At 41.7% G+C, this 23,453-nt stretch overlaps 1 protein-coding gene across 9 annotated transcripts in view; it reads right to left on the reverse strand.

Moving 5' to 3' along the window:
- Positions 1-23,453, reverse strand: part of ESRRB (estrogen related receptor beta) — a 143,756-nt gene that overhangs the window by 116,536 nt on the left and 3,767 nt on the right. For 4 of the 9 annotated variants that reach the window (XM_013366993.3, XM_013366994.3, XM_065063833.1 and 1 more), the window contains exons 1-2: positions 20,442-20,661; positions 15,406-15,573 (exon numbers count right to left, since the gene is read on the reverse strand). The exons of 3 other annotated variants lie outside the window; for them this stretch is intronic. In XM_013366993.3, coding sequence (XP_013222447.1) covers positions 15,406-15,407 — 2 coding nt within the window. In that variant the 5' untranslated portion in view covers positions 15,408-15,573; positions 20,442-20,661. Of the gene's footprint in view, positions 1-15,405; positions 15,574-20,441; positions 20,662-23,453 lie in introns of those variants that run through there. 2 more of the 9 variants (XM_065063831.1, XM_065063836.1) reach the window with 2 other exon arrangements.

Below are 23,453 nucleotides of genomic sequence, written 5' to 3' on the forward strand. Positions count from 1 at the left end.
TCACTCCATCAGCTGCAATTCTGATATATGAAGCCCTGTTACCTTGATTACATAATCCAAGTAACTTTTTTTTACGGTTACAGCTATAGCAATTGTACAAGCAATTCAATATATCTACCAGCTGGTTCGGGAATTCCTTGGTAAAGTACTTACAATTGCTCTCTTGATAATCTAACTCTAATTTAATAGGAGTAAAGCTCATAGTACAACTATGGATGTACAGGCCACCTGCATTTGAGATTAATGGATGGGCTTCATTACTACATCCATTCACAGGGTCTGATTTTCACTTGCCTTAATATCCTAGCAAAGGGGGATGAAAGGAGGTGGCCTTCTCATGGCATTATACCAGGCAGGTCAGGGTGAGATGTTGGTAGAAATAATGAAATGTTCTAAAATCCTGCAAGAGAGAAGAAAGTCTAGTCCCTCTGAGATTGACCCTCTCATGCCCCTAACAACAGGCTACCAGTTCTGGCTTTGTGTGAAACTCTGTTTCTTTGGGAGTGCAACTTCCTTGAAGTAACTTCATTCTTACCATCTATTCCTGTGCGAAGTGGGGAAAGTATGGACGTAGAAGCACCCAACCCAGGATTTCTTCACCACATTTTTCCTCGAGCAACACAAGTACAGTCTGCTACATACAGTACGGATAAAGCCCAAAGGCTTTTAGACCATACCAAATTTCTTTCTCTGTGAGATTTTAGATTTTTACTTAAAAATTAGCAATGAAAGAATCACAACTCTTCCTCCCCTCTACAGAAGTATAGATTTTCCTTTAGTTTGATACAAATAACACACATGTGCTACACTCAAAGAGCAGAAAACAACATTGTTCTTGTCTTTTTGTTTATTTCAGGAGCTTAGCTTTTACAAATCGGATTGTAGAAAAATGAAGTCTCTCTACATAGGCTGCAGAACCATTTTAATCCACCTCTGTTGCTGAAAAAGGAGATCCTACCATACTTCCCACCCAAGCCATTTTTTCCCGCCTCCTCCCTTGCATTAACACATGTGTTTGTTCAGCTCAGATTGAGGAGCTGATCTGAGTTAAAAATACCAAAAGGTTAGTTTGAGTCAAACAGACCACAAGCAGGATTGCCATAAATCCAGGTGTTGGATTTATACCTGTACATGAAATATGACCCTCACATTACAGCAGTTTGTGAAAATTGTGAAACCATTAGCAACATCAAATGGTTTCTTGAAAGTACTCATATCTGTAGTATGTTTCTTTGAAAATTTCCCCTTTTGTGTAGGTAAGTGATGACATGGTTGAGACAGAATGAGATTGAAAGACATAAATAACTGAACTGAAAAGCATGGTGCTGTCAAACAAATACCTGCTTGAAACAAAGTCTATCCAGTGAGAGATCTGAGAAGCATAATAAATTTAATTCCAAGAACAGGCTAAGGGGTGACTTGATCTAATTGTGAGTCAGGAAAAATAGCGGGAAGTTCTTTAATCTAGCTTTAGAAGAATATAAGACAAGACTATTCCTGGTATCCAAAACTAGATACATTTCACTTAGCAAGACAGACATTTTTAAACAGCAGGAACCAGCCATTGGGACAACTTGCCATGGAGCATGCCGGATAGTCTATCATAAGGTCTTTAAATTGAAGTTGTATGTCTCTCTAGAAGACAATGTTGAGAAGGTGCCTGGGTAAGTTAAGGAGTTACAAGGCGGATTGTAATGACCTGTGCTCTGCAGTTACGCCTAGAGCATCAGAGTCATATAGGTCTGTCTTAAAATCTGTTTAGATTTGTTTGGTTCTTCAAGAGTTGTAGAAACCAAGACAAATGTGTGCAAAGACAACATCTGCTTGGGTCTGCTCTTCACTGCGAAGAGTTTGCGCTGTGTCTACTCTGCAATACTTGTTTGTTCCAAATAAGCTTCAATAAAAGGATTCATACATGGTTTTTATAAGGCAATTTCTTATATATTACAACAACCTTGCTATGAAAAGCTACCCATTTTTGCCAGAGGACACATGCTTCGTCTTCCAGAATGTATAAGGCATATATAAAAAAACCGTATAAAGGTTAATGACAAAGGCTGTGCAGTGCATGATTCATAAAGAAGAGGAAAAAGTAGCCAGTTAAATTTGTCCGTGTCTTGAATTTGGTAATATTTGGGGTAGGTGGAGGTTAGGAAAATCAGATTTATTTTTTTAGAGATCTCCTTTATTGTTTTGTAATGTTATTCAAGCTTCACAGAGAAAGTTGAAAATGAGAATAAATACTATAAATCCAATACATCTTGGTCACAAAATGAGTGAAGAGAGCTGTTTGTCAATCAGTCAGTCCCGATATGTTTGCCTCACTATCCAGGTTTGCCTTCACTACTACACTAAGCATTTTCAATAGAGGAGCACTGGAAGCCTGAAGTCAAGCTGTGAACTCTGCTGTAACACATGCTCATAAATGGGAGAGGAAAATCTTTCATCTTCCAGTTTCTCACGCACTCTGGCTACCTAAACACCATTCTAGTTTGAACAGATGAAACAAATCCATAATTTAATTTCAAGTGAACTTTGCCATTTTCCATCAGAAGAGGCTCTGTCATACTATTGGGGAAAATATTTTTCTATTCTTCTCCATTATACATCAATTTACTACTTTATTGCCTATTAAAGGCTTCTTAAAGACACACGCTGCTGTTCTCCAACCCCCTCATTGATTTGCATCATAGCAGGCTGTTGTTAAAAACTGATCACCTGTCCTTTCTACAACATCTCTTAAACCTCAGCCTCAGCTCCTAAAACAATGTTAGGAAGACAAACTTTCTGCTCCTTGGCCCTCAGTAAGGAAAATCTATATTGCCCTTTCTCTAAGGGGATCACACCAACCTTTTCATCCCTCCAGATTCTACCTTTCAGTAAGGGTGACCCAGGACTAATTATGTTCACCCCATCACTCATCTAGAAAGGCAAAGTACTTGCAAAAAGAAAAAAACTGTGCATCCACTGAATATTTTCTAGAGTTTTCTTCACTCCAAAATTAAACTCTTAAATATTCTAGCTGAATTCAGTGAGTTATTATTTAGTTGTTGTTTTGTCGTTGTTGTTTGTTTGTTTTTTTAATCGCTTTCTGAAATGATTGTAGGTACAAGAATCCTTAATTATATTGTTAATTTTTAGGAGGCCCCAGTCATACTTACTCATCTGAAAACCTACACTAGCACAGCCTGGGGAAAGAGGAGACAGCAGCAAGAGTAATTTGTGTTCTCAGTTTCAAGTACCTGACTGAAGGAGCAGCACCTGAATCCTGGCAGATCCAGACTCCCGTTGCAGAGCTCCAGCGATACACCCATGGGTGCTGCAGTAAGCCCGGCCCAGATCACAGGTGCAGCACTTGCCTGAGGGTAGGCGCTCAAAAAAACCCCTTCTCCAGGCTTGAGAGAGAATGTCCTCCTACCTACAAAGAACTGCTACCTGCGACTGGCCTTGCACCCTGGCCTAGAAGACAGGGTTAAGACAAAGAAAGGAATCTCTAAACTCAAAGTGTAAAACCTTGTCAGGAGAACCACGAAAAAGTTTATACAGCAAGAGGCTGTTGCAAGGTTGTAGGGGGGGTTGAAAAGCATACAGCCTACTAGAAGCAAGGAGAACTTAGGGCTTATGTCCGAAAAGTAGTGAATACCAGAAATAGTGAGGAAGGAACTGGTTAACATGAGAGAGAACTAGGGAAAAAAAAAATAAAAAAAAATTAAGAAATAATTTAAACCAAATAACCAGGAAAATTTCTCTTGCAGCAGAAGGAATTGAGCTGTGGAACTATCATCCCAGAAGTGAACAGGGATGGAAGAAAGCTGTGCAAGCAAGGCAGATCAGACAGAAGAAAAATAATTGAATAACCTAAGAAGCTTTTCCCACCTCTGACTGCTGTGATTCAACAACCTGGAATAGCTGGCAAACTTAGGACAGATGTAGCTACTATCACAAAATATCCATATAAAATGGAGACCTATGCCTCTCCCCAGATCGGTAGCATGTTACTGATAGAAACAGTTTTCCACACTCAGGAAAGATTATTGGCTTCCCCTTTAAGGAACATTTAAGCATATGAGTATTTTTTCTTCCCTAATGACAGGAGAAGGAAGTGAAGGAGGTCAGAGTCCTGTAGACCTCTCTGCACTCCCTGTGGTCTAGTTTAGGAGACTTAAAAGGATTCAGATTAACTGGGGTGGCTTTGTCGATTACACACAGAGAGGAAAATGACCCCATGTGGTAAGTGTTTCCAGGACAGCTGCTCCATTGGTGAAACACTGCTGCATTCCAGAAATAAACTCCTACAGTCAAATTAGCAGCTTGAGTCCTCTCTCCACAGAAACGTGCCTTTACCAAAGTTGCAGCAGTTCCCAGATGAATGGGAAACTAGCAGTGTAAGTTCCTGCTTGGCTCCACTTTAAAATAGAAAATGGTACAAAAAGATGTTTGTACCATATCAAATCAGTCATCATAATTGCCCCACATTATTGATAGGCTCAAAACAAAAAAGGAAAATTGGGAATATTTCTGGCTGTGACAGAGAACTAAAACTAGCATGGTGCCCCAACACTCCAGCCTGTCATGAGTTTTTCAGGTCTACGTGCTTATCAAGACTTCAGTGTAAGATTTTGGGTTTGATTCTCATGTGGGTCCGTACCTACCAATGTAAAATACTACAATCTAAATTTGGAGCAAAGTAGGAGTTACTGTTGCCCCTTGCCTGGCCCCTCCTATCTCCCAAGGGTAATGCAGAGCTGCCCTCTCACTACAGAGGTGAATTCTTTGCCATGAAAGTAAATTCACTGAGAAGCCCCAAGGCACTCATGTTTTACTGAAGACGTACATTAAGTAGCAAAACTACATAAGGCAGCTTCCAGGTTTACACAGGTTTACAACTACAAGTTTATAGATTGCTGCACTGGGGAAGGCCAATGAAATCCTGGGAGAGGGGGAAAGCTGAAACACCACACTACTGTTTTCAACAGATAACAGGGCACTTTTTCAGTACTCTGGGCTCACAGAGCAGGCTGCTCCATATAACCACTGAGTGCACAAATGTTTGTGGTCCTTCTTCTTTCCCACTGGACTCCCATCTTAAAAGCAAAATATCTTGCTCTTGTCCAAACACTGCCTTTGTCAGGTAAAACCTGGGAAGGTGTTTCCAGATGCTCCTCTGCAGAAGGAAGGTACTGCAGGCACAAGACTCTCCTTCACCCACAGATGGGAAAGATGAAGCCAGAAGCCATTGTTGAAGTTCTAAGAAACAAGCATCAGAGTGGCAAAGGCCCTGGTGTGCATTATAATGTAGCGCTCATTTACTTCAAGAAACCTCAAACAACTGGTGATACTACAATGCAATACACCACCAAACCAAAACCCATCAGGTGACAACTTTGCGCAGACCTATGCACTGCAGAGCATTACATTGAGACAAACTCACGGCTACTGCATAATGTGGTCTTAAACATAAATACCTGAAAGCATCGTCTAACCCATTGCCTCTATCCCTTTGGACCTACTTCTGCTCTGTAAATTCCACTGCAAGAGCCACCCAGTCAGTGTGAAGGAACACCGCACCCCTCAGAAAGGATAAATTCAGGAAGCCACATTTCTGCTTAGATCAGCCTTGCTCCCTGGCTGCCTTCTTGTCTTCACTGCTGCTTTCACAGTGGCATAGCTTATCTGTCCTGTTCACAGCTTTAGAAACACTGTCTATAACAACAGAAAAACAGGGTAAGCAAGATCAGGTACTCCAAAATGCAGATGCTGCATGTCTGTAACAGAGTATCATGTAAACAAGTAATTCAGCTATCTGCAAGGAGTGACAACACCAGTTTCAGCTGCAAGAGATGCAGCAAGGACAGATCTGCCAGGTCAAGTTAAGAAGTCACCTAGTCCCATATTCTATCTCTGATACCAACCACTAACACATGCTCAGAGAAAGACTATACGAAAGAAGTATGTTTCCCCTGCTCTTCACCTTGCTACGCCCTTGCAGACCTCACAACCACTGTCTTATCAGCCTGTGGCTTAGGCTGCTCCCTCTAGACCATAAGGTGTATTTGATACTGATGAGTCCACATATTCCATAAATTCTTTGATATCTTTTTGAACACACCCATAACTTTGCCACCGAATGATGCAGAGACCAATAAATCCCATAATTTAATTTTGTGTTATGGGGGGGCGGGGGGGGGGAAGCAGCTTTGTTTGGTTTATTTAAAGCACTTTTTTTAAAAATAAAAATGTAGTATGACTACAGCACTTGAAAAATGGGGAAGACACACAAGCAAGTATAAAGAGACTGAGAACATGTAGAAGAGCTCTCTTCTTAGCTAAGAAAGTGGAGGTGCTAATTTTGCAAAGTAAAGAATTAGGCAGGTTTTACACAGGAAAAGGCCTATGCTCTTTTCTGTTACCTTTTAGTTAAGTGCACAGCAAGCAAAGCCACCTGTACTCCAAACAAGCCAAACTTGCAGCAATACATTACCACATATTCCTGTCTCAGTTATGCTCATCTTTGTTCTAGCCACAGACTTCATGACTGACTCTACCCCCTGGTAGTGTCTTGTCTTTAATCAGATTGGAAGCACCTTCAGACAGAAGCTGTCTCATGGCTAAATGCAGCAGCCCCAACAGTAGTGAATGTGCCTTGATGCAAACAATGAGGGCAAAATGGAAGCAACAGCCAAAGCTGCCAGTATAACTCCTAGCCGTAGTCTGAGAACTAGTTAAAAAGAAGTAGAACAGTCACAACATGAGATGTATTAAGTAGTAGATAATAATTTTACATTACATAATATACAGTGTTGCATACTACATTAAACCCAGTATTGGGAGCTTCAAACGTTCAACTACTGATGAAGTCCCAAAATAAACATAATTATGTTCTATATGATACATTAGTGGTTATTCTTATCACATCCCCCTATTTTAACTTTTTTTAAAGGAGATAGTTGGCATTGCTTTTTAGTTGTTCCCTGAAACCTCGTGATCTAGACACTTTTCTTTTTTAAAAAAACCTGGAATTTTTCTCATCATTTGCTTTCACATGGTGGAGATGTATTACTCTACTTGATGTTTGACTTTAAAGTTGTTGGCAACATCAAAGAAGATTAAGTATAGAAATTCTATATAGGGTAATTAAACGGCTCTGTAAGTTATTTGTGTATCTCTATATATAAGCTGGCCTGACTTAATAAAGAAGCATTTCACAATAGCTTTTTGGCCCTCCTGGCTTTGTGCCAGATTTTGAAAGACCCTCCAAACCATCCCAAGCTTTCCTGGCCTTCTGACCTGGCTATGGGAAGCTGCAGAGACCTGCCTGAGACTCCTCAAAATACAACAGCACGTACAGAAAGGGTGCAAAGCACGTACAGGCACAAAGCAGAGAGAAAGTGAGACAACATGATGAGCAAGCTGCTCTTCTATTTCCACAGGTAAGAGTCCAAACCTTGTAGTTATCAGTAATGGTCCAGCTAAGGGTGTGAGCCAAGCCCAGTCTATCAGCCGACTACAACTGGTGCCTCAGGGGTCACAGTGTGAGGGCTTCCCAAGCCCACTGTGCTACAAGGACAATTGAGAGCCCAGAAACGGGCAGGAACACATGCCCCCTCCCACCTCTCACAGGCCCATGGTTGCACAAGGGCACCCAACAGATCCTTAGGGCTGGACTGTGCTCTTTGACCATGTTTCACGCATCTTTAGGGATGGTGTAGCTGAGCAAAAAAAAGAAAGCACTGCTCCTCCAGCAGCTCCTGTAGCAGGTGGGTGTTTCTCCCTCTGCCACCCTAAGGCCAGAAAGGAATGCCTGACTTCTCAAGGCAGGTTCGGAGTTTCAGCACAAAACAGGTAGAACGTTTCATCATGCATGCCCCCATCAGCCCACACAGGTGGCTAGAAGTTAGAGCTGGACTCACAGGATCAAAAGCACTCAACTGCCCTCTTTCAGCTTACAAGCAAGACCAACTGCACAGTGAGTGCCAATTGGCCAGAAAGGCAACAGGAGAGAAAATGGCAGAAGAGATGGTTGCCCTGTGACATGATAGCCTGAGACTTCACAGAGTGCAACAGATCAAGACACTGCCAACAAAGACTCAGTATAGTAACTCACAAACCACCATTTGCAGCCCGTCTCCGTTAAGCACCATAAAATAACAACACTTGCTGAGCTATCACTCTGCACATGGACCTCTCCCTAGGAACAGACAGACAAGTGGTAAACTCAACATGGGGTTTTTCTGGAATGGGTTAGCAACACAGCAGCTCTTCCTTTGCACTGTCCTAGGTAAACAGAGGATGTTGCTGGTACAAAGTGCCTCAAAGTGGCAGGAACAGCATTATCACTTCAGTCCTGTTTCCTGAAGGATCAATAAGCCAAGACAATCAATTCTTCTGACTAGCCCTTCTTCCCCAGGAGAAGCTGTGATGCTGAAGCCTCATCACTTAACCCTTCGCAAACATAGCAGCAGCCCCATTAATTCTGTCTTTCTTAAACACTCATCCCATGAGCCCACATGCCAGAAGAGGCTACAGAGCTGGAAGTAACGTAGCCAGGTGAACACAGTATTGCAAGGAGGTATGGCCCATTACTTCAGCACAGCAACAACCCTTTGAGCACATGGAGGCATCCTTGCATCTTATTTCTTTGTATGGGATAGAGGGCCCCAAAGGAACCATAACTCTCTATCCCCCCTTACATCTCTGTGCAGGGAGTATAGGCGCTCCCAGAGCATCAGCAGACACCCACAGAATGGGGCTGCACAGGTAGTAGGTGGCATGGACAGTCATTACAGACAGTCACAACAGCAGAACCTATTTAAGTTTAATCCTATATAGCAAAGAGAGAGTAAGAGGTATGGGAAGAAAGCTCAGGAAGAATGGAAGAATCATGTGATTATTTGCAATGTAAAAAAGGGAATAGGTGCTACCAAAGGCAAAACATAGGACTGTACTCAGAGCCTGCAGTAACACAAAGCGTTTTGCTGTGATCATTCTATTCTCCATAGATCGTGAACAGGCAAGCCAGAATCCCATTTAAGATGGGCAAAACAAATCACATCAGCGAAGGGATTCACCTTAGACTGAACAGGGAGCCTGTGTCATAGAGAGAATTAAATAATAGAAGTGAAACAAACAGCTTGGTATAAAAATTGGCCATGAACACATTTAAGCTGTACACAGAATTTTCCATCTAAAGAGTTGTGGGGCTTCACACAGGCTCCTAGAATGACTTTTAGGTAAAGCGTTAGAGAGGATGCTGATGCAAAGAATCCCTTCCTAGCCTATGCTTCACTCACAAAATCCTTGCTGTCCTCCCCCACGCAAAGACAGCATTTGCCAATGGTAATAACTTCAGTGTTGCCATACTCTCAGTGCTACAGACTGTGGGTTCAAAAAGTATGACTGAGAAAACCATATTCACATGAGCTCTTCATCAATCTACATGAGTTCATATTACCAACAGGGAAAGGTTGAAATCCCCTGTAGTATGCCATGAGGAGATGATGCAACAGGGAAGAACTTCTTAGTTAAAAGGAAAGCAGTAGAAAGATCTGCCGATGAGAGTAACTGTAATTTTAAAAAGCCCAGGAGACCTGTGGGAAAAGAAAGGCCTGAGGATGGAGAACAAAGCAAACAAAAAGAAAGCTGTCTGGCAGGCCTGGTCACAGATGTACCCTCTCTTCTCATCCAGAAAGTCACCCTCTAGGTCCTGTGAGCTTTAGAGGGAGGTTGATGAAATGCCTGTGTTTTAGTATATGGCTACCGGTCATTTCCTCAGGCCCACCACAAAGAAGTGATCACGGGAGGCTGGGGAAACAAGAACTTCTGGAGTACATTTCCTGCTGATCCAGCAAACACAATTACGAAGAGAGAGAGAATCCATTCTGAGAGCAGCGTGAAATTCTTGTGAGCAGGATCATTCGCATCTCACGTGGTTGAGGGAAAGTAAAGGGCAGCGACTCCTTAATGAATAAAAATAGCCACTTAAGCTTCCCTCTTATACATGCTGGGCATACGTTTTCCTGTATCCAAATAACAATATTTAGTTGCAAGTTTTATCCCATTAGAAAAAGGTAATTTTCCCTAAAGACACGGTCCTTTTTCTAGAGTCTTTCAAGAGTCCTGAGACTTTAAAACTGTCATTACATTGAAGTCATCACATCAACTAAACCGTGTGCTGTAAAAGTTTAAAGAGTCACAGTATTTCCTTCCATGAAATTCCTACAATACTATAAAATATTTTTTTAAGTACTTGTGGCATGCATGGAGGACAACAGGAACACAGTAGCTTTCTATGTAGCTTGTTGAAAAGTTGAAAATATGTTTTTAGTTCCCCAGTTCTTCATAAACTGTATATATGCCAGTGAAAGCTGCACTGAAATGCAGACACCTTCAGGGTAAATAGCAGCAGGTCATTCATAGGATTCAGCATTACACTGGAAAGGACAAAAAGAGGAGAAAGAAGAGTATTTTGCCTGAAAGATCAGCAGGGGAAATCTGAGTATAAACTGCCAGGCCACAGCCACAGCAGAATAGGGCAGGAGAGGAAGAGGCTGAGGCAAACAGAAAGGAAACTGGGATGGGAACTGGATGAAGGTAGGTAAAAATGTTATACAGTGCTCAGCTTAGCCACAGAAAGCTCCTGTCTCAAAGTGATTTGCTGTGGGTACAAGTTATTAGAGTGAAATAACACAATTATTATGTATTTCAAATGCATTTAATAAAGTACACTGTAGCTGGTGGTGCTCCCCTCAGTAGGTCCAGGCACAGAGCACAAAGGGGCCTCAGGCATCCACATCAGGTTGCAGTTTTAAGTAACTTTTAAACTAGGGCAAGGTGCCAATTGTTACCTCAAGGTGCTGCACCCAGATAGGCACGTCAGCAAAACCACCCAAGTTCAGTGTATACAGGATGACCATCAATACACAGGACTCCAGAATCAAACAGTAACTTAGTTTTTCAGCCAAAGTCTACCACTTTTGAGTAATCAGCGTGGAGCTTCATCTCAACGAGAGTCACTGAGACCAAAATCAGACCTAGTGTGTAGAACAACACTATTGTTACACTAAAGGTAAGTTAGTCCTTTATCTGTTTATCTTACCAAAATCAGAAAACCTTTTTGCTAGCTTCTACCAAATGCATTTAAAAAACCAAAACAAACAAACAAACAAAACCTAAAAAAAAAACAGAGCGGGTTGTCTCTCACTGACAGCACAAAAACCTGGTTTTGAAGAGATGCGCCTGTGGCAGTGATTTGCTGGTTTTGCCGTGGGTGAACCAACCATTTGGGATTTATACAAGATTGTTGTGTGTAGATCTTGGAATACTTTTGATGGCAACCATGTAGCATCTTACAGACAGGAAACTGAGGAACAGGGAGATAGGACTCAGCCACGTGTTAGAAGACAGCAGGTTTCTATGCCCATTCATTTTCAGGACCTCTTTACAGAAGAGAGGCAGGATCATGGCACGGTCTTGATTTTGTGCAGTACACTTGCTGCAGACAGATTTTCTAAGTCCAAGCTTGGGGCAAAAAAAGCCTACTGCTATCTTGTTCACAAAACACCAGGCCTTAGCAACACAGATGTGCTCTGCTTGCTGCAGGCAGGCAGGCCTGCTCTTTTCCAGCAACAGCAGGGTCTACCCAAGCATGTACAATGAACTCATCACAAAAGCAATCAGGCATTAATTTGGTCAATCATTCCTGAGACAGTTAATCCAGTTCTCCAACTAGACTATTTGATGCAAGACTCCAGCTAAACTGAAGGACAGAAAAAAATGCCTCGAAAGATGCCAGTCTACAGAACAGAACAACTTAGATATTGAACCATCCACAGTTATTTATATATATATATATATATTTTCTTTTCTCTGTTTTTAAGAAAAGGTTACTCAAAACTCATGAAAAAATAAATCAGGTCTTCGGGCACTAATAATAAAAAGACAGCCCACCCTCCAATCCTTATTTTGAAGAGTATTCGGAGTTTTCTATTAGGCTGCTGCATGCACTGCATGTACCCTGCTTCACTAAAGAAGACCCTTTTTGAAGCATCACTTGACTTTGTTTTAAATATCTCACTACAGTTTCCATTTTAGCTCTGTGAGATGATTATTTTCTCTCAGCAAACTGAAGTTACACAGCAGTTGAAAATGCTGATGGCTTAACTGGTTTCCTTTTTTTTTCCTTCTTCTCCCCTCTCCACAGCAGCCCTGAGGGGTTTTAACTCTTTCTGCAGCACTGAAATCCTGCTTTTGGAGTTCAATGTTTAACTCTCGCTGGGAGACTCATAAATATTCGGAGTCACTCTCTCCCTCTCTGTTTGATTAGGAAATGAGCCTTTAACTCAATGTAATCCCCAAGCCATTAACAAAAAAGCCCTCAACAGCTCCACTATTAGAATTTCACTCCTAACCCACAGAGGATTGAATTAGATTAACATAACTACCCGCAATCTGAGTTTATTTTCTGTGCCAGATAGAAATGTGTCTTCAGGAAACGAAAAGAAGAGAGCGGGAGAGCAAGCATAGCATAATGAAATGTAAAAATAGAGAGATGAAAAATAGATGGACAGATGTACAGGTGAAGTGATAAAAGAGGTAAGAGCGAGCAAGAGAGAGAAAGAGATAGCTACACTACCTTTAATAACTGGCTGCTGGCTTTGGGGGTTTTATTCAGAAGGCCCCTAAAAAACACAGAATTGTTTCAAGAAGAGTGTTTTTTCCTGCTAGTGTTTACTCCATATTCTTAAGGATTTACAGTGAGACACCTGAGCATGCTATACTCTAGGCACCTGTGCAGCAGATTTGGCACAGGTTTTATTTATAATTCCCAAGAGATGTCACAGTCAGCAATGAAAGGAGGGGCGTGAAGAAGAGAATCTGCATGTCAATCATTACTTTGCAGTCAAAGAAACAAATAAACTAGGATGAAACAAAATAGGTTTTTTGCATTTTTAGGGAATGAAAATTAAAAAAAAAAATTATGCAACAGCCCTATGACAAACTATACCATATAGAATGAGTCAGTCTGGAGGCTGATAGCTGCTTAGTCCACAAAACATAAAACATTAGTGAAGCAGAAACTAAATAACAAAGACTTGGTTCCACATGATGCATCAGTGTTCCCCCTAACCACAGATAACTCCCTCCCTCCAAATAAACGTTGTCCCATAAACCATTGATTGGTACAGTACAGAACAGTAGATACTTGGTTATTTTTTCCAAATGCAGTAATAAAAAGATATAACATACAGCAGGTTTAACAGAGGAAAAGACCTACGTGCAGTTGAAAGAGAATGATAAAGTCCAGCAATTACATGGAAACTACTACTGAACAGTCCAAACAAATTCTTAAAACTAAATCTTTTCTTGTTTTATATTTGGAGAACTTCTCAAGAATGCTTGGATTTTTACAAAAACATACAGTAAATGAGTTTTTGCAGTAATTCCCAAGCATAGTCACGCTGATATTTCTGTTTGTGTATGGAAGAAAAAGATTAAATTTTTATTTTTCCAATGATGTCTCTTGGTTTTCAGTTTTTGGGGGGACCTCAGACTAGCTATATGATAGATTCTTTGTTAGTTACAGAGTCAGCAATTTTATTTCTTTAATGCCTTTCAGAAAAATCTGCTCTCCCTTCATTTCACAATAAACTTGCATTGTGACAGAGAGGCAATAAATGTAACATCATGCCAAAACAAACAGAAAAGGGGCTTAAATAATTTAAAGATGTTCATTTTATGTAAAGCAAAAAGCCTTAATAATAAAAATGAAGCTTCTTATGATGAGAATGGTCAGGCTGACAGTCTTGGTTTATTTGGCGGGAGGGGAGCTTTACAGCAGCAGTGTATTGTAGTGATCATTTTGGGCATTATTTGTCTATGTAAATTCACCATGTTTTTCCATATTGTCCTAAAGGCCTTCCCTATATCTACAATTCTAGCTGAAAGATGGAGTGTTTATACCAATGGTTAAAAACTTAGAATTAACGTGTACTCAGTATTTTTGTTTCCAGAACTTAAGTTAAAAACTTCTAGTATTGTAAAATATATATCAAAGAAACTCAAAATAATGAGCTAAGGAACAATTCTATTTATCACCTTTCTACAGTCAGTCCGGGGAATTCAGCTATCATGTCTTTCTTAGGACTTGATATTTTAACTGTGAGACAGCTCTGGTTTTATTATTCTGTTTTTATTAGACATTTGTTCCTCCAAATTTCCTCAAATTTAGCTTTGTTTTATTTGTTTTTACTTTAAAAAATGGTACATTTGGGAGAAAAAAGTTTTTACAATATGTATTTCATAAGAAATTTATACTAAAATCTTTACATATGGAAATTAAATATTGTAATATTGATGTTTTAGGGGCAGACATTATAAATGCAAGAAATTAAGGATATTTTTCTATACTTAAAAATAAATATAAAACCTAAATTTTGTAGAAGACACAACCCAAACTCTGAAGCAAAAATATGAAACAAAAAAAAAAAATCTGTGTTTTGACAAAAATGTTATTTTAAAAAGCTATTAATAAGAAACCATTTCTGACTAACTATTGTCTTCCCTCTCTTCATACACTTCTTAACAAAAATACTCCAAAAATATATCATTGTTCAAACATTTTGCATTTTGGCTGCTTTAAAGCAAGGAGCTCATTGGCGATGAGAGAGTGATTGCCACTGCACCGACTTCGCAAATACTTGCACCCCTCTTTTGTCATTGAAGAGACTTCAGTTGCTTTGAGACTTTTAAAATTAAAGAAACATCGACTGCTCAATGATAAATGCATCCAGTAAAAGCAAAACTTCATTTCATCTCCCTGGTAAGAGAAGGTTTCATATGAAATGGCGGGGGGGAGGAGGTGTCATTTTGTTGTTTTGTTTTGTTTTGTTTTTTTTTTAATAGAGAAAAGGGTGTCGCTTGGTTCTTTTAAGACAGGACTGCTGAAGTTTCCAGGTTTGCCTTTACCAGCATGGGATAAATAGCACCTGTCCTTGGTAAGCCCTTAAGCAGAGTTACATTATACATTGACCTTTTTGGAATGCCAGCAAACCTGACTGTTTCTATTCTCAAAACAAAACTGCTCCACTCAAACTTTCATTTGCTTATTTCCAGAGGAAAAAGCCACTCTCAAATAGTGAAGCCACCTGATTTCTACAAAGTTCTGAACCAACTCTTCTCCTTGTGGGTCACACTGACCTTCCATTGACAGTGTGAAAATAGAAAAAAAAATTACTACCTTTAACCATACCAAGATGCTGCCATAATTTTTAGCCCAGATAAAAGGATTGGTGCAGAGCAACATTTGGATTAAAAAAAAAAAAGAAAAAGAAAAAGAGAAAACCAACAACAAACACAAAACAAAAACAACCCCATAAATGCAATAAAAGGTAGAAGTTCACTACTTACATGCTGCAGGCTGAGAGATGAAGCTCTAGGCTGGAGTAGAATTTCCCTTGCCCTCAGGTGTTTCTAATTGCTGATTAAATATCTTTTGGTTCCGCCTGCACCAGCCGACAGTCCCCTCTGCGTCTCTGCCTCTCTTTGTGACTAGGACACAGTACTCTGAGTCCCAACCTATAAATAGATCCCAGCTCTGTGATTGATATAACAGGCAGCTGACAAAAAAAAAAAAGAAAAAAAAAAGAAAAAAAAAGGAAAAAAAAAAAAAGGAGGGAAAAAAAAAAGAAAACAAAAGAAATAACCAGGTCTTAAGAAAAGCAGCAAAAGCTGGGCTTTTAACACTGTGCCCAGGGAGGAGTCCCCCACAGTCACCCGTGGGCATCAGAAAGAGAAAGTGCAAGGCAATTACTTTCCCAGCAGCATTACAGCAACTTGAGGCATGTAAAGCGAGTGAACAAAATTCAGTGCACAAAGGAGAGGGAAAGCACAACTGCCTGACTGCATCCAACTCTCTTGCAATTTAACAAAAATAAATGTCATTTTAAAAACAAGTTGGGGGTTCTGACAGATGATAGAGGAGTTCAGAGTTGGGTTCTGGGGGTTGGTCTATGCGTGCTTGTATTTCTGCTGCAGAATAAACTAGGGCTAGTGGCTAGGTTAGCAATGTAACAGCTTGGTAGCCTACTTAGGGTCTCTGTCCGCAAACACTATTTGGTGAGGCTGTTTCTAAAAACAAAACTGAGGACATGGATGGTACCTCACCTGTTGACTCAGCAGAGGTTACTTAGCTCTCAAGTACCTGGAGCATCATTCCTGCTCATGTCCTTGAGTGCCAGGAGAAAGCCAGCGAGTTATAGATTTCAACACAGCTCTTTTGCAGAGGCTGAGCTGGGAGACCACCATCCAGGCACTGACTCAAGAGAAGGCATGAGGACTGTTTCTGCCCTGGTCCCCATTAATATTAATAGATGCAGGGGTAATGGTCCTGGATTTTTCCATATCTGACCTCTACAGGTGAGAGCCACAGTCTGGCAAGGCCAAAAGCTTTTCCAGGAGGCTGCTGGTTCCCCAAGCCTTCACCAACACCTAGATATTCATAATCTTCAGTAGAACCTTAATGACTATGAAGTTTCCTAGCAAATGAACTCAAAGGCAAAGCAGCTCCTGATGAATACCAGGGGAAGGGTGGGGAAAAAAAAGGGAGAACAGTGGGCAGAAAGAGGCAAAACAGCTTTCGCTACACTGCTACCTTTGGCATTATCTCCTACAATCATCCCTAGCATCATGCTCAGCTCTGCAGGCAAAAGTACTAGTGCAGACAGTGTACCAGATCCACCAGCCTTTTTTTCAACATATTGCTAGGCTTGCTTGAGCTGAAACGGTAAAGAAATGCTGAACTCATAAAGAGCAAGACAAAATCCTCAGGCACCAAGCTGATGCTGAACTCCATGGTTCTGTGGCTCAGGGGCCAACAGTACCTGAACTATTTAAGCTAGTTTAGGCATGTCTACACTGCAGCTGCTGCTCTTGCTGGAGTAAAGAAAGTTAGTTCAACAGGGGCAGCTGTCCTTAAAACAAGACAAGGACCCACCACATCACATCGAAGGTCTCAGTTCAACTGAAGCTAATGATTTCGGGGGAAGATAATTTCCTCTTTCGGGGACCAAATCCTGCTGCATGCATAATTCGCCTCTAGTCAATATGGTTTGTGTCTAAACTGGTAGCCTTTAGTCAACCACTTAAAAAAAAAAATACCCTGCTTGCAGGACAAGGGCCTGAAGAAGCACTAGGCAAAGACTCATGACATTTAGGCATTTTCCTCAGTTGAGCTACTGTCCTGTGTGAAGTCTGGCTCGTCACTTTAACACTGTTGTATATGCACAGCTTCAAAAAAAAACCCAGAGATAACAATACTTAACACTGCACTTTAAAGCACTTTGATATCTACAGATTAAGACCTACAAATGAAGAGGGGAAAAAAAATGTATCTGACAGACTGAGCTCCACTGTGGAAACAAATCCTCAATTCCCTGCCAGATTCTGGTCCTTTACCTTCTCGTAGTTGAGTAGTTGGATCTCAGATAAAAAAATTACCTGACCAAACAAAGAAAATTTTGAATTTCTCATTTGGGCTGGCTAGTACAAGATGTTTTGGGCTATAATATTGAGAGCTGTAAAACATTTCACACTTCCATTGCCATTGGAAGGAATTTTAGGATCTCAGTACACAGAATAATCAGGCTGAGGCATGGCAGATCAAGGTTCCAAAACAGGAGCACCTAAATCCAACAATCATTTTTGACAAATTCAGCTTTAACAAAGGCCTAGTCACATAGATCCTGAACACGTTACCACTCTCAGACTGTTCTTTGGGATTCTATATTACTGACATGTAAAGTTCTTCAAATACTCCTCCATCCAGCCTTATGTTGTATCGAACAGCATCATCCCTGTCTCATTACATTGCCATGGGCCAAACTGAAGGCCAGGGAGACCCCACAATGTAGCCTAAATCACGAGGACACTTTGGGCACATCTCAATCAGGTAGCTGAGAAGCTCTATTCACATCTCAGGTCCAGGTCCAGTGCTTATCATTGTCATTCCAGATCCACAGTGGAGCAAGACCTGGGGATACACTAGTCCCACTTCATGCCACCTTCTGCCTGGAGGATGAAGGGGTGAGGACTTGCCAGCATACCACAGTTAGCTAGTATGGATGAACTGTGAATGGAGTCAGCATTCCTCCATCCTTCCTCCCTACCTTTAGACAGTGGGATGTATGACCTTAGTTGCTCCTCACTGGGGTACCCAGCAATCCAGAGATCTGCTTTAGATAAAACATCAAACACAAGTCTCCAAGCCCCACTGCCAGCACCCCTGTGCACAAACACCTCTTCATTCCATGGGAATGAATCCAACAGTAGAGGCCGAGACTGAATGCCCACTTCAAAACTCTGCAAAAAGAAAGCCAGAAGATTTCAAAAGCACCCTTAGATACATTAAAAAAAAAAAATCAACCCCAGTGACTTGTAGACTGTATAAAGGCTCAACTCTTTCCTTGAGGCACCCAAATAGAAGACATTGTAAAGTGCAAGTACAGCTTTACAGTCTTTTCCACTTATTGTTTGGGAAAGTGTTTTTTAAAATGCATCTTGCTAGGGCCACTTTAATCATAAGTCTGTATTGCAGTCTCAGATTCTCAAGTTTGAGGCGGAGGTTAAATTTCAGTGCTTAATTTTCTTCAAACAAAAGAAGTTTGAGCTCTGTACATGTAAATATGGTCAGAATTTGTTCAGCTGCATACAAGCTATTATAGAAGAATGCAAAATATACTTTCCTTATAATGACGAAAATAAACAAAAAAATCACAGCTACCCTTTTTAGATAGGGACGCAGCAAAACCAGTTGAAGCTTGAAAATACTGGTCAAATCAATGGAATCTTCCAGTTCCAACCCCCCACACACACATTAAACCACACAGAAAATCATTGTCCCTTCTCCTGTGAGCTGCAAGATGCTTCTGTGAACATCTGATTTATGTGCCATAAGCTTAGAGCTCAGAACCACTACTACTTTTATATCAGAAAATGCAGGTATCAATATAAGTTTTAAAAGACAAACAAAGTCAGGTCTGTAGTTTCCAAGGCTAGCCAAAAACTAAGAAGAATAATTGTAACACAGAACAAAAAGTTTCTTCAGCCGAGTCACACTGCTTTGAAAGAGTCTCGCAAACTCAAAATTCCAGGACAGCTGTGTTAGTGTGCTGCTGGATTTAGTGAGGTGTGAATTGCACAGATTTCAAACAGAAACTACTTAAATACCAAAAAAGATACCATAAAATGATAACTCTTTTCACATAAAGTAAATGAATGTAAAAAAAAATAAAATAACCAACCCTCTTCCAAAACTGTGAAGATAACAAGATAAGGAATAAAAGAAAAACAAAAGGAAACATTTTAGTAGCAACCCTCTTCTGGATGCTTGGCACACATAGTACGACTCTCAGATCTGATTTAACAGGTAGTTAAATACAGTATGCGTTTTGATACAAAGCATGTATTCTGAAAACCAGCAAATGCTCAAGAGGGAAATGATGATATTGCTAGGAGTTTAGCTATTTTATTTCCTTATTTGATTTTAATGATGCAAACTTCATATTACTTCAATGATTTTGTGTGTGTGTGTGTGCAAGCAATATCCATAGCAGGATATTTTTTGGCATACACCGAACACAAAGTCCATATGTCTGCATCCAGTTCATCCATGTACCCTCCAGAACGGTGCACACCATGCTGCCATGTCAAGTCTCTGTCATCACCATGGAAAGTTACACTGCTCAGTTAATACACTTGTAAATTTTGCTTCTTCTTTAGCTCCTATATATTCTATTATTCTTCAGGAATGTGAAGATGGCTAAGATTTTAACAGAAGTTCCCCAGCAGATTTAGCCATTCCAGCTGAAGATGTTACCTCTCTCCAGCTGCCTGCCAGCTGGAGATTAGGACTCCAAAAGCTCTTTGGCAGAAGGGAACCTGCAAAAACTTTCTAAACAGCTTCCAGCAAAGCAAGCCTAGTTAGGACTAAGAAAATTTCCTGGACTAGGCAGCACCCAAATCTATTCTTCCATTTTCAGAGCTTCAGGTAGAGAAAAGTCTTCACCTAGCATAGGTATTTGCAGAGTTAGGCTGTGGAGAGAGGCACCATCTGTGGCTGCTCAGCAGAGGTTATGACATTTGCTTTAACAAGAACAAAAGTGAGCACAGAAGAATGCTACTCTCCCTTGTTTTTCTGAGTCCACCACTAATAAAAAATCACTAATGAAAAATGGCTTGGACTGAGCAACAAAACACATACCAGAGTGCATACAGAGGCTACCCAGAGTGAGTATTCAGTTCTACACCTACACACAGGAATAACATCTGTAAGGATTCATCTAAAGCCTGAAAGCACTAGGACAATCATATGTTGCATTACATTTAAACATGCAAACTTTGCCAGTCTATCACGTACTGTATGATAACAGAGTCCCTTCTACCCTTACCTCATGTAGATCCCTCCTAAACTTCCACTTCTACTGCGGATCCTTCACCTTAAAGGGCTTCTGTGTTTACTCTCAGCAAAAAGCAACAAAACAGAATAAGACTTCTTGGATGTAGTCCTGCCTAAATTGTGTAACCATGATCTTCTCTCGCTGGAAACTACCATCATCATCTTCCAATCACATGCTGCAATGCGTTCAACCAATGTTGGGCTGTCAATTCCATCATTTGGGGCAGCCGCTTTTTGCGCTTTCAACTTGTTGCAGGTGCTTTGCAGAAACTCATTGCTGTTGTTGTACCACTTGTTTAGGACCTTGTTTAGCACCAGCAAGTCCACACCTGTGCTGGCAGGGCATTAGCTGTGCACTCAGACAAATCTCCAAGCAGCCCTACAGCCTACTAAGGTCTGCTTCAGGCAAGAGATAGTTTCATGTTTTCAGTGACCTTGGCCATGGTGGGGAGGGAGAGGAAGCATGGTAACTGTTGTAATAAAGCTCACAGCAATTTTGATAGCAGAAGAAGGACAAAGTGATATTTACACCAGTTTTGGTGCCAGATCAAATAGGGACCAGTACTGCCAGAAACAGGATCCCCTTGGGTTTTTGTTTTTATTTTGTTTTTACTTCAGATTCCTTCAGACAACGTCTACAAAACCCAAACAACTGTTATAACCACAGACAGGCCTAACCATGATGTCTGGCTCCAGATCTAAACTCCTTACAGCCAGATTGTTAGCTCAGCTCCCCAGAAAAACCATCACTGTTTTCCAAATGCATGTGTCAGGGGGGTTATTACCCCTCCCTCTTCTCCTCTCCAAGGAGAGGCTCCACATTCTCTGATTGTGTGTCTTGCTCAATTAAAAGATATTTAAAAAAAAAAAATAAAAATGAAGGCAAATAACTGATGAAGTTCCTTAAAGGACGGTGATGCTCCTGGCTGCAGACAACCAGAGGAGCAATAAGCCTTTCCAGGAGAAGCCCTTCACATACAAGCCAAGGGATTTCATGGCTGTCCTCCTGCCTTCATCCCTACCGAGGACAAACCAGCAGAGCAAGGTGCTGCACAAGTTCCTCAGCCTCTGAAGTGAGGAAATAAGTAAAGAAAAATTCTGCAATGGGTCCCTCTTGAGCCCCCTCCAAAGCAACACCACTGATCTCCCATCCTGCCTCATCCCCCATTAAAGTTAATTCTCTCTGAAGAGCCCCTGCCCCTGCCCTGAGAGGTGGGACTGTCACTGGTCTGAAAGAGGAGGTGCAGCTCTCACTCCCATCAAAATACTGTCAGCCAAGTGTCACTCAGCATATCGGCATCAGGGGGCTGTGGGTTGGCTGCAGGGGTCTCTGTGAGGAGAGGCCGGGGCTGCCCCATGCTGGACACAGCGGGTACCAGCAGCTCCAGCTCACCCACCGCAGGGCCCGGCTGAGCCCATCAGCCAAGGTGGTGGCACCTGGGGGAAAACGTGTTTAAGAATGGACATAAAATGCGACACAGACAGCAAAGAGTGAGAAATGGCCTCGCAGACGCCCAGATCAGAGCAGAAGGACAAGGTGACAGAGGCAGACAGTCCCCTGCAGAGACAGCAATGGAGCAGGTGGATATTTCCTGAAGGAATAGCAGCTTGCAGCTGTCCAAGGACAGCCCACCACAGTGTCTCACAACAGATTAAAACAATCTGCTTCATTCGGTAGCTCTCCCTCTGTACCCAAGACCCAGGCAAGCAAGTGGTCCCACGCAGGTGATCTCTGCTGACACTGCCAGGGCTCCCATGCCAAGCAGGGTATACCACAGGGATGGATAGGGGACAGGCCACCAAAAATAACCCTGAACGGTACTGGAAACTGTCTTGTTACTGTGGGAAAGACAAACCTCCCACACAGATCACACCAAACTCCTGACTGATGAGGGAACAAAACCATCATATTTGGGAGTCACTTGAGGGCACACATGACTTTCACAGACACAGCAATGTGTCTGCAGGTACCTGCCTCAATTCCCTCACTGGCAGTGAAGTTCTGCCACCACAATATTGCTCCCTCACTGTGGGTAAATCAAACATGAAATGGCAGGCTAAACATTACCCTCACAGAAAGTCTTTCCAGCACATAAAGCTACAGCAAGGTTCACTTGCACCCCGAGGGAAACTGAGATCCACATTTCCAGCTAATGCCTCTCAGCTCTGCACCATCTAAAATTGCTTCTGAGCCCACTCTGTGGCTGCCAGGCCCTTGGCAGAGAGCTGTAAGCCCTTGTAATGTGTGGAACGGGCACAGACCCAGGTAAAATCCCTTTCTCCCTTGTCTCTCTTCAGGCTAACCTTAGCAAGTTCTGTGGAACTTTGGCTCAGCTTCATCTTAGCAATAAGTGAGGTGGTTTCTCCCTCTTCACTGTGATTCTGCTGTAGTCTCCTCAGCTTCCTCACCCATGTAGTCTGGAGTGCCTCAACACTCGGAGCATTTCCTCTCCAGTAGAGTAGATATAGGGAAGGAGAAAAGGGTAGGAGCCTTTTCTTTAAACATAGTTGCCCATATTTTCAAAAAAGAGGAGTTTTGCAAAAGGATTTAGCATTCCCTTCCTCATCTCCCTCACACAGAGCTCATCCCAGACAAAGGAGCAAGGCTACAGCACACTCAGAGAGGGGACAAGCCGCAGGGGCCACCTGTGCTGCTGCTGAGCTTTACTGCATTTTTCAGCCACTGAGGATTTGGTCTGAGGATGCTTTGCACAGAGGACATGAAGAGCCACACACATGGTCCCAGCAAAGAGGTGGCAGTGCCAAGGAGTGCCAGGATAATGTGGCTGGTGCTCAGGCAAGCTCCCCTCAGCCAGACAGAGTTAATGTGCTGCCAGCCAACAACCCAACAGGCCAAGAAAGAGCCAAAAGACCAACAGTTTCCCTACAGATAGTCTTGGCAAGTGCCACAGACAGCATCTCCCCTTGCAATGAGGTCCTGGTGGGGACCATGTGGCTCCTGAGACCCCCTGTCCCTTCACCGCATGCCTGGAAGAGCTATGTG

The sequence above is a fragment of the Columba livia genome, chromosome 5, assembly GCF_036013475.1.
Source record: "Columba livia isolate bColLiv1 breed racing homer chromosome 5, bColLiv1.pat.W.v2, whole genome shotgun sequence".
Classification (NCBI taxonomy): Eukaryota; Metazoa; Chordata; class Aves; order Columbiformes; family Columbidae; genus Columba; species Columba livia.